General features: G+C 40.3%; 1 protein-coding gene and 1 long non-coding RNA gene across 3 annotated transcripts in view; one reads left to right on the top strand and one right to left on the bottom strand.

The window, feature by feature from the left end:
- LOC123603421 overlaps positions 1 to 5,321 on the bottom strand; it is a 30,578-nt gene extending 25,257 nt beyond the window's left edge. Inside the window, exon 1 of the long non-coding RNA XR_006714873.1 lies at positions 4,289 to 5,321. This is a non-coding gene — a long non-coding RNA (uncharacterized LOC123603421). The remainder of the gene's footprint in view (positions 1 to 4,288) is intronic.
- Positions 1 to 18,147, top strand: part of ANKFN1 (ankyrin repeat and fibronectin type III domain containing 1) — a 304,247-nt gene that overhangs the window by 236,954 nt on the left and 49,146 nt on the right. For both annotated transcript variants that reach the window (XM_045488308.1, XM_045488309.1), the window contains exons 10-14: positions 851 to 958; positions 9,284 to 9,383; positions 9,693 to 9,825; positions 10,289 to 10,405; positions 17,865 to 18,080. In XM_045488308.1, coding sequence (XP_045344264.1) covers positions 851 to 958; positions 9,284 to 9,383; positions 9,693 to 9,825; positions 10,289 to 10,405; positions 17,865 to 18,080 — 674 coding nt within the window. The remainder of the gene's footprint in view (positions 1 to 850; positions 959 to 9,283; positions 9,384 to 9,692; positions 9,826 to 10,288; positions 10,406 to 17,864; positions 18,081 to 18,147) is intronic.

The raw sequence follows: 18,147 nt of genomic DNA, 5'->3' as shown, positions 1-18,147 counted from the left end.
GTGAGAAGATGGGATGGACTATGAAATGACAGACCTGCTGAAAAAGAAAAAAAAAATCAGAGTCGGAGACAGCAGAATTACAATCTTGACGTTAGTCCCGTACGGGTTATTACTCTTGATATCATTATAGCCAAATGGAATGAAAATAGAAGGGGGAGAAAAATCTCAGTGGGTATTGCAATTTAAATTTGCCATGTAAGCTAATACTGTATATTTAGAGACTGAGCAGACAGGGTGGTTGGTGGCTCAGAGTATGTACAGGGGCTGCTGTGCCAGCTAACCAAAGCAGACATTCATTAGAGCGAAATGTAGATTTCCATTTCTTGGCATCTGACATGGGCTCTTTCCTTGGAAAGAAATGTCAATTTGGCCAAAAGTGTGAAACCTACAATAAAAGCATTGGGACTGTGGATTTCTTCTAGTCTGCACATTCCCACCCCTTTCTTTCCTACTGTGGAGATCCAGGTACCATTTGGGGTGCTGAGTGGAGAGGTGGCAGGGGAACTGATTAGGACCCGGGATGCTGAAAGGAGGGTAAGGAGCTGGGGAGGAGAAACCGGACTCCCAGATTCCCTGTTTTCTTTTGGCTTCCAGTCACCATTTTCTCTTGCCCTAAAACTGCCCAACACACACACACACACACAAAACCCAACCACAATTACTGTTTTGCACAGGGCCCTGAACAATGGCAGCTGCAAGCCCTTGGCACTGACTGCCAGCTGTGCGAGTGCCAGGTGCTCATCCAGAGTCTAGGGGAAGTGTGAGCAGAGCCCAGCTCCTGAGGCAGCGCCTCCGGGGAGAGGCCTCCTTGCTTTAAAATTTCATTCTGTTTGTTTCTTTTGTTCCATAGACTGGAAAGACTATGACGACAGAGAGCCCAGACACAAGGGACAGAGTGAAGTTTTGGAAGGTCTGCTGCAGCAGGTCCGAGCCCTTCATCAGCATTATAGTTGCCGGGGTAAGGATAAAAATCTGCGCTGGGCCATCGACTGAGGTCTCGGTGGCGCCGGTAATTTTAGCAGTTTCCTAACTGGGTCATACCTTCTCATTCATCAGGGAGAGAGAGATATTAATATTTGTACATCTGGAATCACTTTACAGCACTATCTTGCTTTAACCCTTCAGAAGAGACTTCCCTCTCCTTCATTCCCTTCCTTTCTTTCTGTCTTACCCTCTCTCCATGCAAACAGTTTGAAAAAAAGCACAAGAAAAACAGCAGCTGCCATCGGTTCCCTTCCCTTTGAGTTGTCCCTTCACAAAACTCCTCAGTGTCCCAGGTCTTTGAGATATTCACCCTCAAACTTTTCAGTCCCCAGGAAAACTCCGTGAGCATCCCTGAGGAAATCTAGCCAATTTTTAACAGCAACAAGAAACCTTCGTGTATATTTGTAATAAAGCTTACAATGCAATTTCACATCCACGGTCTCTTTTTCATCCTCATGCTGGCGGTTACCACTAAAGCTAAGTGACTTGACCAAGGTCACACTGCCAGGAGAACACAGAATCAAGATTCTGACCTAGATTTTCTGTCTCTAAGCGCAATCTTCTTGCCATATACCTCATTTGTGTCCCCCACCTTTACCTTTAGGACTGGGCACTGATGTTGATTGATCTCGCCCTGAATTTTAATCGTCCCCTGTCTCCAGACCTGGCCAACTATACCCAGAAAATCTCTCAGAAGCTTTTAAAAACTTCTCTCCTATTTGGGCTATTCAAATGGGACAGGGTCAGGTTTCTGATCTGTGTAATGATTCGTGGAGCAGGCACTTAGTTTTATTTGGAGAATTAAAGCCTCCATAAAGTTCTCGTTTTCCATGCTCCTTCACCCATCAGATCCCAACTGCATTGCGCTCTCCAGATTCAGGGCACTGCTGGGCCAGCTAGGTAAGAAATCCATGGCTGAAACTAAGAGATGCAACTGAGTTTGGACTAGGTATAAAAAATCATACTTACATTAGCAAAAAGTGAGTCCCAATTACTGTGTAACAACAGAGCTCTTCAGAAATGTTGGCTTTAGCTAGCGAGGAGGACAAGTGTTTGTAAGAAAATAATATTCTTTTAATGAGTGGTTCATTAGAAAATGTAAATATGCATGTTTGAGAAGGAAACTCAAATGAGTTTCGTTCCCAGATCTGAAGGAAAACTTTACCCAGACCATGGCCTTAAGGATTCCACACTGACCAAAGTACACTCAGTTCTCAGAGCTCATTTAACCAGGCCAGGCATCATTTAGGTTCCTTTCTCTCTTCTGCCTCTCTCTCCATCATTCCCCTGCCCATTGGTTCTTGTATGGCAGGCGAAGGTAATAAAGCAACTGGATAGATGATTCTTTGCAATTCATAAGCCACTTTGTGTTTAGTCTTTACCAGGGGAAGAAAGCTAAAACTACTCACGAGAATGAGAGGTAGTTTTTTTGTTTTTTTTTTTTTGTTTTGTTTTGTTTTTTTTATATTATCTGAGGATTTAGATGCTCTCCCCATTACTGTTGGGTAACTATCTAATAATCAAGAAATAAATTATCTAGACAGCCCAATTATTTCAATAGTTTCCATTTAACTTTCAGCATGTATATGCTTTTCCCCCACAGGGATGTAAATATGCAGACAATGTCAGGAAAAATTTAAGTAAGGCATAAACAGAACTTCCCAAAAAGGAAAAAATATTTTTTATATTGAAATGTACTCTAGACACTTAAACAGTACCCAAAGTATTCCAAAGAACAATGGTTGTATAAGATGCTCAGCTGAAAAAGTCTCTGGTCAGTAAGTTTGGAAAATGTTGCATTATACATCCCTTTCCTGGAAATGTAAAATCGATATTACAATAGTAAAGACTCTAATAAAGAGACACTTTGAATTTGGTTAACCAAGCATTTTCCAAACTTATTTGCAAAGTCATTGTATAACTTTTTTCACAGAGTTAGTATTCCAAGACATGGACTTTGGAAAATGCTGACCTACAATATGTTAAGATAAAGGAAATTACCTCACCCACAAAAAAGGAATGATTTTAAGATAATTTAACATTACTCTAAGCCTAGAAGGATAAACCAAGGATAATTAGGTATTACATACAGAAAACTACAAAACTGTTATTTAAAATATTCAACTACAGGGCTCCTTGGGTGGCTCAGTCAGTTAAGCATCTGACTCTGGATTTCGCCTCAGGTCATGATCTCATGGTTTGTGAGTTCGAGCCCCATGTTGGGCTATGCTGACAATGCAGAGCCTCCTTGGGATTCTCTGTCTCCCTCTCCCTCTGCCCCTCCCCTGCTCATGCTCGCCTGCTCTCTCTTTCTCTCTCTCTCTCTCTCAAAATAAATAAATAAACAATAAAATACTCAACCACATTGAGATCTGTGTGGTTGAGTGCATGTCAAATTTATAGTTAGAAAAAAATAATTAGTTCAAATCCCATTTCTACTACTTACTAGCTCTGTATCCCTGAGAAAAGCATTTGATCTCTCTGAGCCATAGCTTCCCCATCAGAAAAATCAGGATGACAGTATTTATCTTTCAGGATTGTTATGGGGATTAAGTTAAATAATGTACTAAACTCGCCTGGCATAGTACAGGCACTCTGCAAACTCTAGCTTGTTTCCCTTCCGTTGCTCTTCCAGATGAAGAATGGAGTCTCTCTTTATCTCTTTATTGATAAATCCTAGAACTAACATGTAATCACTGACTCCACTGTAATGAGCCTGGAGTACTCAGTAAATACACAGCATATTCCAAATGTGGAATTAATAATAAAACAACCCTTCTCCTACCAAAGCCTCACATGGGAGATACCAAAACCCACATTGATTTCTGTATTTTGGCTAAAGTGGCTGCAGTTAATCTGCATGTTCAGGACGGGGATGCAAATTCAGTGGCGATGTTGAGCAGCCTTTATTATTCACACAGTTTATGCCCTGGCATAATGAGTTATAAAGAAGCCAGTTGTGTTCATCATAGCAATACCCTGTGGGAGTGAATTTCAGTTATCCAATTTTTCAAGTGGCACACATTAATTGAAACACTGCCTACTATGTGTCAGGTGCTAGACATATCAGTATGAATAAAATAAACTCCCTATGTTCCAAGCACTTAAAAGCTAAAGAACTAATGCATTCGGAGTCCAGAAAACTCAACACTGTTCCAGAGTCCTGAGCTACAGAGCCAGAAGCCAGAGTAGAAGCCACTCTATCAGTGACTCAGTGTGTCAGTATAGACCCTGAATCAGTCAAGATGAGCTATAATATGCTGCAATAACCAAATGACCCCCCCCCCAAATATTTATTTCTCACCCAAGCTGTATGTCTACCACTGGTCAGCTGAGGGCTGTCCTTCTGTGTTGTCATCATCCTTTCTCTAGAAATATTTGTCTGCACCCTGGGAGAAGGAAAAGGAACACTTGAACGTCTCATATGGACAGGACTTTATGTATGTCACTTACACTCAAAACTCATCGGCCAGAATTGGCCACATGGCCACACCCAACCACAAGGGTTCCAAAAAGTGAAATTCTGTCACGTGCCCAGAGTGAGGAGACCTGGAATACTTAACATTTGCATGGGCCCCTTTCCCAGATAGTAGGAGCATTTCTCAGTTTTCTTCTTCCTTTTTCAGTCTAATCTTCATTTTAATTTACATTATGTATGACTATAATGTGAGAGTTATCTTAGCATAAACAGCTAAGATCATGGATTAGCGGGGTTCAAATTCAGACTAGACATTTACTAGCTGTGTGACCTTGAGCAAGTTACCTAACCTCTCTAGACCTCATTTTTGCTCACCTGTAAAATGCAGTAAGAATTATACATACTTGCCAGCCACTGTTTAAGGATTGAATGACTTTAAGTAAGTAAAGCACTTAAGAGCTTTATTACTTAAAAAAAAGCAATTCCTCCCATTCTCCATTTTTTATTTCCCAAAGACTCCATTCTTTTAGCCAGTTCTTTTGATATTTTCTTCATATCTCTAAGTAACATTTATATTGCTGATTCTTGATGTGTTTTTAATTTGAAGCATTAGCTCACGAAGATGATTTTTTTCCTTCCCCCCTCTTACATACACATTCATCCTCCTACCCTTCATCCTCCTAATACATTTCTATTGTAATTTTAGTAAGATCAGTATTTATTGCTCACATTATAATGATCACTTAACTCAATGACTGTTTCCCTTTCCTGGATAACTTTTTGTTTTCCCTGTCGTTAAAAGAGTCATCTTTCATTGTATGTTTGCTTGTTTTTCTATGTGGTCACAACTAGTTAATCCCCAAGCTTTTCTCCAGTTGTATCAATTTTCTCTCAATACAATCAAATATATTAGTACTGTTTCAACTACATCTTCTTTTTTTTTTTTAATTTTTTTTAACGTTTATTTATTTTTGAGACAGAGAGAGACAGAGCATGAATGGGGGAGGGGCAGAGAGAGAGAGGGAGACACAGAATCGGAAGCAGGCTCCAGGCTCTGAGCCATCAGCCCAGAGCCCGATGCGGGGCTCGAACTCACGGACCGCGAGATCGTGACCTGAGCTGAAGTCGGATGCTTAACCGACTGAGCCACCCAGGTGCCCCTCAACTACATCTTCTTAAAGAAACCTCTCCTAGAGCCCTCTGAACTGCTCCAATCTAGACTGGTTGCTGGCTGCCTGTGTCCAGTGCACAGCTGGCACCCTGGGATGTCCTTTCACCACCATATTGAGGAGTCTTCTGGCCACCCTCCAATACTGGATTGCTTCTTTCTGTATCCCGTGTCTTAACTTTTTCTTAGCCCTTCATTTTGGTGGAGCCCTTACTCTAGTCATTTCCTGAGAGGATTCTTGGGAACTAAATTTTAGATACACTCCATGTCTAAAAATGCATTTGTTCTACTTACCACTCACTTAAGGATAGAATTCTTTTATTTTTTTTTTAATGTTTATTTATTTTTGAGAGACAGAGACAGACAGAGCACCAGTGGGGGAGGGACAGAGAGAGGGAGACACAGCATCCGAAGCAGGCTCCAGGCTCTGAGCTGTCAGCACAGACCCCGATTCCGGGAGCTCAAACCCATGAACCAGGAGATAATGACCTGAGCCGAAGTTGGACACTCAACCGACTGAGCCACCCAGGGGCCCCAAGGATAGAATTGTTGGTTGAAATAATTTTCTTTCAGGTTTTGAAGGTGTTGCTTTGTTCTTTTCTAGCTTCCAGTGCTGAGAAGTCTGATGTCATTCTGACTCCAGAGGTTTTATAGGGTACCGATGTTGTTGTTTTTCTTCTCTGGAAGGTTTTAAATTTCTTTTTATCTTCAGTACCCTAAAATCTGTTTTTATGTTTTCTTCATGTCTCCATATCACATGTTTATATTCTAATTCTTGATTTTTTTTTTAGTTGAGGCATTACCTAAGGAAGGATGATTTCTCTTTTTGTTCCCTCCCTGCTCTTAATTGCACATTACAATTGCTACCCTTCATCCTCTTAATATATTTAATAATATAAAAAAATAATATAAAAATATAAAAAATACCTTAGTGTGGATGTATTGTAGTCTGTTGGGCTGGCCCTTTCAATGTGGAAAGTTACCCCCTTCAATTATGGGGCCTATTCTTAATTATTTCTCCCCCTCTTTTTTCTCTGCTCCCTCCTACTAGAACTCTTAGTCTGGTGTTGAACCTTCTAGGTTATCCTGTTAATATTTCTTTTTCTCTTTTACTTTTCCATCCCCATGGCCTTTTGCTCTTTCTCAGAGATTTCTGCAACCTCATTTTCTAAGCCTTCCATTGGGTTTTTCAGTTTTTGATAGTATGTTTTTAATTTCCAGTGCTCTCTTTTATTCTCTGAATGTTTCTCTTAGAAACTTCTATCCTTTTTATAAGGCTGCAATGCCTCTGCTTATCTTTAAGGCTATTAATAATCGGCTTTGTTTCATTTTGTATTTTCTTCTCTCAGCATAGTCTCTCCTCTGAATTGCCCTTTTATTTCTTTGGTTTGGGCCTCTGTTTTTCCTGTTAGATGCTTTTCACAACTGCCTGGTGATCCTTGGATGTTTACTGAGACTTGAGAAGAGAGCTCAGTAGCTGTTAGGAAGCTCTGAGTACATGGATAAAGTTCTTTATTTATAGGCTTCACTGTAGAGTGATCTGGCATGGCCTTTTTTAAAAAAATTTTTTCTTTAATGTTTATTTTTTTTGAGAGAGAGAGAGAGAGAGACAGCGAGTGGTGGAGTGGCAGAGAGAGAGAGGGAGACACAGAATCCGAAGCAGGCTCCAGGCTCCAAGCTGTCAGCACAGAGCCTGACGCAGGGCTTGAACTCAAAAACCGCAAGATCGTGACCTGAGCCAAAGTCAGACGCTTAGCCGACTGAGCCACCCAGGTGCCTGGCATGGGCTTTTCTTTAGGAAACCATTGAAAGCAATGTCGGAAGCTTTAAGTGGATTCTCTTAGTCTGGTCAGAGTCTCCAGAAAGTTTCCTCCAGTGTCCTTCCCGGAGGGTGTAAGTTTGAACACCAGGGTTCTGAGAGCCCAATGGGAAAATCATCTGTATGGAAATGTTCATTTAATCACTTGTTTTGGATACAGTACTATTCTCCCACCCCCATTTTTAACTGTACCCCATGTCTCCCACTCTAGAAACCAAATTTTATGCTTTTCAGAGAATAAGCCACTAGAGCTTTTTTCTAGAGTGGGGAAGGGGTATTTGTCCAGCTATGCAAGTTAGAGGAGATCTAGAAGTCCAACTGCTTTTTAAACAGACTTCAACAAATCCCTCTGATTTTAGCTCCACACTTATCCCCAACTTCCAGCAGTATGTGGTGCCCAAGGGGTGAATCAGGTTACTTCTCAGCCTCCTCCACTGCTGGCTTAGGACTCATCTTTCTCAAGTCTGCTAAATCCATCTGTCCATCTGCTTTCCAGCTACCAAGTTCACTTGCTTTTGTTTCCTTTTCCATCTCTTTGTCTCTATAGATTTATGGAGTTTCCTTTTTATTTTTTAATCTCTTCACTCTGGTTTTAGTGAGATTTTAGGAGAGAGTAGCATGTGATGAGTATGTTCAATATGCTGCCTACAACCGGAAGTCCCAGCAGCAGCATTTTCAAGCACGGTATGACCAGCCAAATTCATGTTTAAGTCAGAAAAAAAAAAAAAAAAAAAAATGTTTCGCTTTGTTCTGCCAGGAATAACCATTACCAGCACTAGCTTGAAGCTGGCATGAATGTTTGTCAGTCCACTGATTCCCAGCTGTTCCTATAGGATCGTAAGCAGAGCCACACTGGGCCTCAGCCGTGGGCCATCCACCCAGGTTTCCATGCCTAACATCAGTGATGTAGATGATATTCTCACCCCAGTGACATGTCTGTCAGAAGTTTGGTGATGACCCCAACAACCTCAGCTTCCCTCCATTACACAGAACACGAGGACTGAAATCAGTGATCTTTTCGCTCAGCTCCACGCAGTACTATTTGTAAAGACTACTAGGAGAAGTCTGCAAGTTTTATCAGTGAAATCTCCAGGTTCTAAGTAGAAGGGGTGACCAGAAGCAGCAATGGATGATTTGCTCACCAAATGTAGCCACAGAGCCCTGTATGTAGTAGGGTACTAACAAATATTTGTTCAGTAAATTAACATCTCAGTTTTTCTCGGCACTGGCTCTTTTATCTTGGGCAATCTATTTTAACCTCTTAGTCTCTGTTTCTTCTTCTGAATAGTACTGATGATAATCATAACCTATGCCTACAACTAGTAGTGTGAGCCAACATATATACACTGGGGAAGATTGCCCCAGAATGCTAGCAGTGGTTGTACTAAAATGGCAACATGATATGGGTAGAGTTTTGTTTTTTTTTTATCTATTCTCCAAACTTTTTGTATTAATTGTACAGTGAAAAAAAAATGTAATGAAATGTGTGAACTAATAAGAAGAGCTTTGCCAGCATTGAGAAAACGTGTGGATATTAAAGGCAATGGGAGGAGGCAAAGGGTTTGACTCCATTTCTTTTTATCCCACATTATAATCAATTGCTCATCAGGAAAATATAAGCAAAATGCCGAAGGGGTCCCCCTCGAGTTATAAATGTTACTCATCTCCAACATTTTTGAGGAGCTGATCATTAATTGAGTTAACCACTAGCAACTCAAGATATAAAAGCTTTTTGTAAGAATGAATGAGTTGGATCCACATGAAACTGAGGATAAGCAACACTGAGGGGACAGGGGAGAGGAAGGCAGGACGGAGGGAAGAAGATACTGGGAGTGTTATTACTCTGCCAATGGAGTTTATACTCTATTTTTTTTTTTTTTTTTTGGTGTTTCAGAAACTTCAAAATTACAAACCACAGGCCGCAAGCAGTCAGTCTCAAGGAGCCTGAAACACCTATTCCATTCCTCAAATAAGTTTGTGAAGACCTTAAAACGGTGGGTCCTATGCAGGTTTTCCAGGAAGTCTTAACCTCTCAGGAATCAGCTGGTTTGGGTTCTAAGTATAAACTCGGTAGAAACTTCCTTTTTGTTATGAAAAGTAGGAGATTCACTTTCTCCTGAGAATTTGGGCAAGATAGTAACTTCTGTGAGTACTAGTCTGTGACCATGTCATACCTAGCAAGACTGTGCTCATAGTTATATTAAATGATCTTTTATCACATGCAAAAATATATGTTTCCATGATTCAAGCTTGGTAGAGGAGACTCTTGAAGACAATTTTTTTATTTTGCTTTTTCTTTTTAGAGGACTCTACATAGCTGTTATATTTTATTACAAAGACAATATGTTAGTCACCAATGAAGATCAAATACCGATTGTTGAAATTGATGACTCTCACACCAGTTCCATTACACAGGATTTTCTGTGGTTCACAAAGGTATACTGAGTTCTGACTTCATTTTGCACCAATGTTTCTGTGCATAAATCTCTGAAAACTTTGTTGGGGAGTCTCCAGTGATCAAAGTATTGGGGTGGGAGGAAATTATCTCAGAGGTCTTCTTTCTGCCCTGATATGCCCTATGCCATAAAAAATGCCAAAGTAGCATCTACATTACATTTTCAAAGCAAAGAAGCTTGCATTCTGTCAGATTGTGTCTCCACTATTCTGAGTTATAGGATCATTTGGCAAAGACTAAATTGTGGATCTGACCATTTCATTAACATTCAGATCTTTTTCCAATTGGACAGAGATCAAAAAGTTGTTTTGCATGTATCTGAAAATGGACTGCAGAACAAACATCGGGGGTCAGGTTTCCTTTTCCCTGCTTTTTGCTTTGATGCCACAACCTAAATCATGTACTGGCTTGGATGATGATATGACCTCGTGACTTCTTTTGCAGCTGTCTTGTATGTGGGAAGATATAAGGTGGTTGAGACAAAGCGTACCCATCTCCATGTCCTCATCCACAGTGCTGCAAGCTCGGCAGAAGATGCTCGCAGCAACAGCCCAGCTACAGGTGAGAGGCCAGGTTTCAACTCATATTGCAAGGAAATCTTAGAAAAACTCGACCAGTTCAGGTACCAGGCCCACCTGGAAAGGAAAAGGATGGGCTCCTTTCTCCTCCAGATCCCTAAGCATATGAAGGCTTCTGAGGCAGTCTGAGATACACTCAGCTCATGTAGGGAAAATGTGCTTTTGGCAATTTTCTGGACGAGGCGCAAGGGTCTCTCCTGAAGAGTCTAGGAGTGACCCCCCTAAACAAGATGTGAGACTTGACTTCTGGGTTTGATATTAATCATTTCTCCTTTCTGGGCCTCAGTTTTATCACTTGCAAAATAAGAGGAGTTTGACTGGATCACCTGACAAACGCTTGCTGCTCTGTTAGTGCATAGAGATGGAAAAAGAGACCAAAAGATATTTTGAGGAGTTTCTTGGCTTGATCTTCTGTTAAAGCACAGGAATTTGCATACATTTTTGCTTACTTTAAAAAAAAAAAAAAGAAGAAAGAAAACTCTTAGAAGCTTAACTTTAATTCTGAATTTATTCATCCTTCCATATTATTAACCCAATCAGACCAGGTCCCCAAGCCCTGCAAGAATTATTTGTAGGCTACAGAGCCTCTCCTAGAAATTACACTGAATTTTAACCAAGGTCTTCTGGGATTTCCTTTCATTGTCTTCTGGTATTAGCTGAATTTGTGGTTCTTAGCTACATGGAATTGGAGTATGTAAGAGATCACTGAGCCTTTAGCAGTGATCGATATTTCCCTACAAAACTGTCAGTTACATAAACCCCAGAAATACACATAACAGGAATCTATGTAAGCTGTGTTTGGCCAGGCCATACTAGCCAAGGCATAAAAATAGGATCATAACAACAAAAAAATATTTCTGTGGCTCCACCCCCACCAGCAATTACAGGAACTTCATTTCTTGACCCACACAATACTAACAATTCAACCACCTGAAATAGTAATAATTACTGTGTTGCTATTATAATTCTGAAAGGCAACTCTTATTCTTTCTGGGCTATACTCCACTGCAGAGGCAGGTTATTATCTTGTGTGTTCAGCAGCCCCAGAGATTTTAGCAGTGTTCTCAACTTCAACACACTCTTAACTTCAAAATCTTCTTCAACCCAAGGGGAAGTTCTTGGAGCTGGGCCATGATGACTGTACCGAATTCAAAGCTCCCCTTCCTGGGGAACCTGAGTGGCTCAGTCGGTTAAGTGTCCGACTTCAGCTCAGGTCATGATCTCTCAGTTCGTGAGTTCAAGCTCACATCAGGCTCTGTGCTGACAGTGTGAAGCCTGGGGCCTGCTTCGGATCCTGTGTCTGTCTCTGCCCCGCCCCCACTCACACCCTGTATCTCTCTCTCAAAAATAAATAAACATTAAAAAATAATAATAAAGACTTAAAAAAGAAAAAAAATGTTTATTTATTTTTGAGACAGAGAAAGACAGAGCATGAACAGGGGAGGGTCAGAGAGAGAGGGAGACACAGAATCCAAAACAGGCTCTAGGCTCTGAGCTGTCAGCACAGGGCCCGACGCAGGGCTCGAACTCACGGACTGCGAGATCATGACCTGAACCAAAGTTGGGTGCTTAACCAGCTGAGCCACCCAGGCGCCCCAAGACCTTTTTTAAAAAAAGCTCACCTTCCTTTCATCACTGACCAGCTTGAGTTAGAACAAGCCACTGTACCCGAAACTGTTCTTTTCTTAGGATAAAGCTCATTCCCAGGAGTCTCCTTGGTATCAGTCAAGTTCTTTCTCAGGAGATTCAGACACCTCAGTGGACTCTCTATTAACCCACCATATAGCCCAGACATGCTTGGATCACAGACTGAACAACTTTTCAAATAGGGTTCTTCATTCCTAGAACACATTCATCTGGTATCAGTAACATGAGAAGGGTATGGCTGTCATAGCCAATGCAGCTAGATGCTGAAGGGCTAGAGAGAAGCCATGATGACCAGTGTGCCCCTACTCAGTCTCATTGAAATGGCTCTTGGATTTCCCTGGCCCCCCGATATATATATTTTATAATTCATCAACCCCCTTCTGATATCATTTCCTGTTTTGTCCAGCTTAGATTCCTTGGCCCATCCTAATTATTCCCTTGAAAATACTCTAAATTTCTGGCCACTGTCTCCCCCGTATTATTTATTTGGAAAAATCCAAGCCTGGATGAATCCAACAAGCCTACACTGGAGTACTTGCACATTGCTGCATAAAAGTCACCATAAAAGGGGGCTGACTGAGGGGCGCCTGGGTGGCTCAGTTGGTTGAGCATCCGACTTCAGCTCAGGTCATGATCTCACGGTTTGTGAGTTTGAGCCCTGCATCGGGCTCTGTGCTGACAGCTCAGAGCCTGGGGCCTGCTTCTGATTCTTTGTCTTCCTCTCTCTCTGCCCCTCACCCACTTGTGTGCTCTCTCTCTCAAAAATAAACATTTAAAAAATATTTTAATAAATTTAAAAAGTGGGGGCTGACTGGTTTTTTAATTAAATTCATGGCTGCAATTCTCAGATAAAACTAGTGATCATATTCTGTTTCTCTACTAATTTCACTTTCACCAACTATAAGGCAACTATTTAAAAACCTGCTTTCTCTTGCACCCCTATCCCTTCCCTATAATCTCCATCCCCATATCAGGTGATGATTTCACTGTATAATTCATTAAGAAAAAAATAAATGGGAATTCTTTTCCTACCAGCAAGTTGAAAAGCCTCCTGGCATTAACCCCACTCTCTTTCATCCCTCCTATTACAAAAGTACTGGTTGGATAAATAAATGTATTTGTCTCTCCAACCCCTGGACTCCAAAGATCACACTTGGGGGTATTCTATTTTACCAGAAAGAAAAAGGAAATAACAGAAACGTATCTCATGCCATAGTTACCACCTGAATAATTCACCAGCCCTGCATAGTGACCAGTAAATAGTACTCAGTAAATAGTTACCCTTTACAGCACCCATCAAAGGCCAGAAGGCCAGAGCACTGCTATACTGCTATGCATTCCCTTCTCTTCACATTTCTATTTGCCTGGTTATTCAACTGGGGTCACTGTCATCTTTTTTCTTTTTTCTTTTTGTAGGACCTATTGCCCAAACTATTTGCTGATCTTTAGGATGAAAGTGTCTGAAAATAGTGAAATCACTTTTTATTTTTAGGCAGTGGGGAGGGAGTAACAAGGCAGAGAAACATTTCAGAAGAGGAAGAAAACTGAATGTGGGAAAACTGCTACTTAATATTTTAGGTCTCTTTGCTAATCTAACATTTTTTACAATGTTACGAATAAAGTAAAAAAGTGTGGGGCACCTGGGTGGCTAAATTGGTTAAGCATCCGACTCTTGCTCTCCATTCAGGTCATGGGTCTTGTGGTTCATGAATTCAAGCCCCATGTTGGGCTCTGCTCTAAGAGTGCGGAGCCTGCTTGGGATTCTCTCTCTGCCTCTCTCTCTCTCTGCCCCTTCCCTCTCTCTGCCCCTTCCCTGTTCACACTATCTCTCAAAAAAAATAAATAAAAACTTTTAAAAAACAGCTTGATTGGCATCAGCCATACATAAATCCTGTGGTCCTACCTCTGGTTTATTTCACTGTGCTGTCCTCCCCTTTCCAGCATCACAGCCACTGCCTGATTACTCCAGTTATATCAAAAGCCTCCAAAGCTATGCTCCAGCTTCCAGTGTTAATACTCTCCAATCCATCCTCCACACTTCTGCCAGGGTAGCCAATAAAAGATTCTGGCCTGACTCATACTCTTTCAAGAGTGGTTCAGACATTTTATCACGGCACACAAAGGCCTTTGTTGCCATCTTCCCTTCCCTCCTATTTCCACAGCATACTGACTTACCTTTATCGCAGGGCATACCAAACACTGTGCACCAGGTGCCTTGTGTTCCAATTTCTTCCCCATAGTGAAGTCCTTTAATACGTAATAATAGGCAATAATCATGAAACAACAACTTTCATTTATTTCACAGAATACATGCCAGCCACTGTGATAAGTGCTTTACAAACTATATCTCATTTAATCTATGCCACACTCTAATGAGAATGTAGTATATTTTTTAAGTTTATTTATTTAGTTGAGAGAGACAGAGACAGTGTGAGTTGGGGAGGAGCAGAGAGAGAGGGAGAGAGAGAGAATCAAGCAAGCTCCAGTTCAGAGTCCAACACGGGGCTCAAACTCACAAAACTGTGAGACCATGACCTGAGCCGAACCCAAGAATCGGACACTTAACCAACTGAGCCATGCAGGTGGCCCAAGAATGTAGTATTATTGATATTCATTTGACAGATGGTAAAACTGAGCCCTAGAAGGGTTAAATAACTTGCCTAAGGTTGCACTAATAGGAAGTAGCAGAGTCTGGATACAAATCCAGATCTGTATAACTCTAAAGCCTACATTCTTTCCAATACTTCATCATCTTATTATGTGTTCATTTACAAAAAGCAGACAAAAAGTTTAAATAGAAGAAATTATCCACATTATAGTTTAAAAAGAAAAAGTAGTCTATTCTGGATCATTTGGAGCCTATTTAGGAGAAGTGGTCTTAGATTTTATTTGAAAGGAAGTAAAGTAATTAACTGATTAATATTACCTAAGCAGGAGGAAAGACAATTATCTGTCAGCATTTGGATTAAAAAAAAAAAAAAAAGATGAGAAGACCTGTAACTGGCCAAGACCCCACACTGTTTTTCCCACCCTTAGGAAAATGACAGAGTCCCCAAGAGGCAGAAGTTTACATTGCTCTTACATTGAGGGGTATCCAAACTACTTATCCTCAAAATACAGTAATCATCTGACACTATAGATCGGGTTACATTAAACTTTCTTCCTCCATAGCCTTTAGAAATGAGTACTAGTGAGTAAAAGCCAGGTAACAACTTATGAATACCATGTCTTTTTCATTTTTCAAGGAAGGGGATAAAGCTTTCCCCATAATTTTACTCTCCTTTTCCAGGCCTTCATATCTCTACTCTGGATTTCCTTCAACTTCCCATGTCACCCCAAGCTGAATAAAGTTCTCTAAATAGTATGCATCTGTCTAAGGCTTACTGATAGTCCTGTAATTTGTTCTGGTTATAACCTAGATGCATTCCTATGGGCCATCAGGTGGTTTTTATTCCTCGTTAACTTGTAGGAATCTCAGGGTTCCCAGATCTCCCAATCTTGACTGCATAGCATCAAAGGTATTAAGATGATTTGGTTTTCCTTTAGGTCCTAAAGAATCCCAAATTTGCCCTTGTGGAACACAGATTTATTTATTTTCACAAGGATATTCTGCTTTGAAATTGGGCTCTCCCCAGCTAGCCATCCAACCCAATTTGATGTCAATAAAGAATTTCAGAAAGACTTTTAGTGCTTTCTTATTCAAACTATTGGTCAGCATATCCAAAGCTGATGGTGAAACACTGATGATAACTCTGCTTAAATGAAATAACTCCCTCAATCAATGAATCCCCACCAGCTATGGTCCAAAATAAACAATATTTTCCAATATCCTAATGATAAAATGTTAATTCATTCAACAAAGAGTTATCGAGCTATTACTATGTGCCAGGCACTGTGCAAGGAACCCAGAGACACACAAATGAAACAACCATTATTTCATGACATGTACGTCAATATGCAGGAAAGCAGGAAAGCTAGAGTCACGCTAAGACATAAGTTTGTATGGGAAGCAATAGGAGACAAAAGAAGGGATCGTAAATTCTGAGAGATTTGGGAAAGTTCTCCCAGAAAAAATAAAACCTTGGTGGAGTCTTGAAAATGAGTAAGTATAAGTCAGGGTGAGATTCCAATTAGAGGAGTAAAGAAAACCCATACCCTAACTTGTATGAAGCTTGGGAGTTTGCAAAATACTTTGTCAGGCATTGTTTGACTTAATCCCCCAGACAATCCCTAAGGTAAGGATTAGCATAAGAGGTGACTCCTAATTTTAGATGATGAAACTCAGGGCCAAGAGGGTAAGTAATTCTTCAGGAGTCTGAGAGTTAATGAACAGCAGGCTGCCCTGAAACCTAACACCCGTGTAACTGAAGGCTCAGCAGCAGTAGCTTGCTGGAGCCAACTTGTACTGGCTCAGGACAGCCAACTGTTAAAGATTCAGGAATTTTGAAATCCTGTTGTCAAACTCTTGGAAGCTTTAAATTGGCCAGCAACAGTGGGAGCATTTACACCACAGAAATTGGCATATGCTATAAATCAGGCCTTCTTTTTTGTGACAGCCAGTTTACTAGTTTATTTACCAGTATTACTTTGCAGCAAGCTGCCTATATATAAAACTGTAATACTACAGAGGACAGGATTGAAAGCCTTACCCAATTACTTCTCTATGATTTAGAACTCAATAATTTGAAAGGAATAATCTGACTGATCAGGTTGTTTTAAAAATAATGATCTCACCAAATGAATTTTTATGTGTCAATAATTATTTATGAAATTGCTTACTTATATGCCCAGTTCTAATGAGGAAAAATAAAAGACATAAGACACAGTCTCTACCTGGAAGGATCATTCCAGTGTTTTCATAGCTGTAGATATTGACCCGCTGGCTCATTCATTTTTAGGTCATCTGTGTCACTTTTATAAGTTCCAGTTCTACTTTGGCTCTCCTGCAAACAGGTCATCAGCATTTATCTGAGCTTGCAAATAACAGCTAGGAGCTCTGAGATCTTTTATTTATACTTTTGAAAAATCACAGATATTCAAAATAAAAGGATATTTTATCCTCCTCATCCAACATTCTAGGTTAGAAATCTTCAAACCCTGCATATTTTTAAAACTGTTTATTTTAGTAACATCTTCCTGGGTCCCTCCACATTTGATGCAGCATCTTTATTTTCCTACCTTTCTAAAAGTATTGTCTGCCTCAGGTGATCTAGCTTACAAACAATTTTAACGTAATTTTAAATAAACAGAACCCCCTGAAATGCAGATAAGTCAAACCAGGCCAATCTCCCAATTAAAGTATCTTGAAAGGAATGTTCAGTCATTTGGAGACCTGTACAATGTACTACATTGTCAATTCACTTCTTCATTTTAAACAACCCCACTTCATACCAGCTTACTGTAGATCTCTTGAAAACTCCACAAGTGGCATACTTGAAATATCAGGCATTTTTCTTTAAAACATCTGGGATTCTCTTCAAGTGCTGGTAACTGAGGTCTATGTGCTGGTGTGTCTATGTGGGTAAGAGATATTTACAGATACTGAATTTGCTTAAAAAAACATGATTTCTGTGCCTCTTGCTATAATCTTTGCAAGCTTATGGTGAAGAGATTTTCTTGGAGCTTCTGTTAAGTACATTTTCTATGGTGCCACATATTCCAGTTTTAAGTTTGCTTTAAAAAAAAAAAAACTTCTCAGAAACATCAGATAATTGATATTCAGTGTCTTTTGTTCCAATTATGTTGCTTTGTTTGCACAATATCATCCAAACTACCAGAAATCTATTTGTTTCTAGAATTTACTTGGAACACACAACTTGGGAAGAGTTTACTATGAGCCCATTAAAGACCGGCATGGAAACATCCTCATAGTCACCATCAGAGAAGTGGAGACACTCTATTCATTTTTTAATGGCAAATGGATGCAAATCTCAAAACTACAAAGCCAGAGGAAGTCTTTGTCAACACCTGAGGAGCCTACAGCCTTAGACATTTTACTGATAACCATCCAGGTATGCAGTCTTTCAGTTTTCTAATACTGTATATTTAAAGTTCAAACACATTTATTGAGGGGTTAGT

The sequence above is a fragment of the Leopardus geoffroyi genome, chromosome E1 (genome assembly GCF_018350155.1).
Source record: "Leopardus geoffroyi isolate Oge1 chromosome E1, O.geoffroyi_Oge1_pat1.0, whole genome shotgun sequence".
Lineage (NCBI taxonomy): Eukaryota > Metazoa > Chordata > Mammalia > Carnivora > Felidae > Leopardus > Leopardus geoffroyi.
Note: the sequence above shows the minus strand (reverse complement) of the source record. Positions and strands in the feature narration are given on the sequence as shown.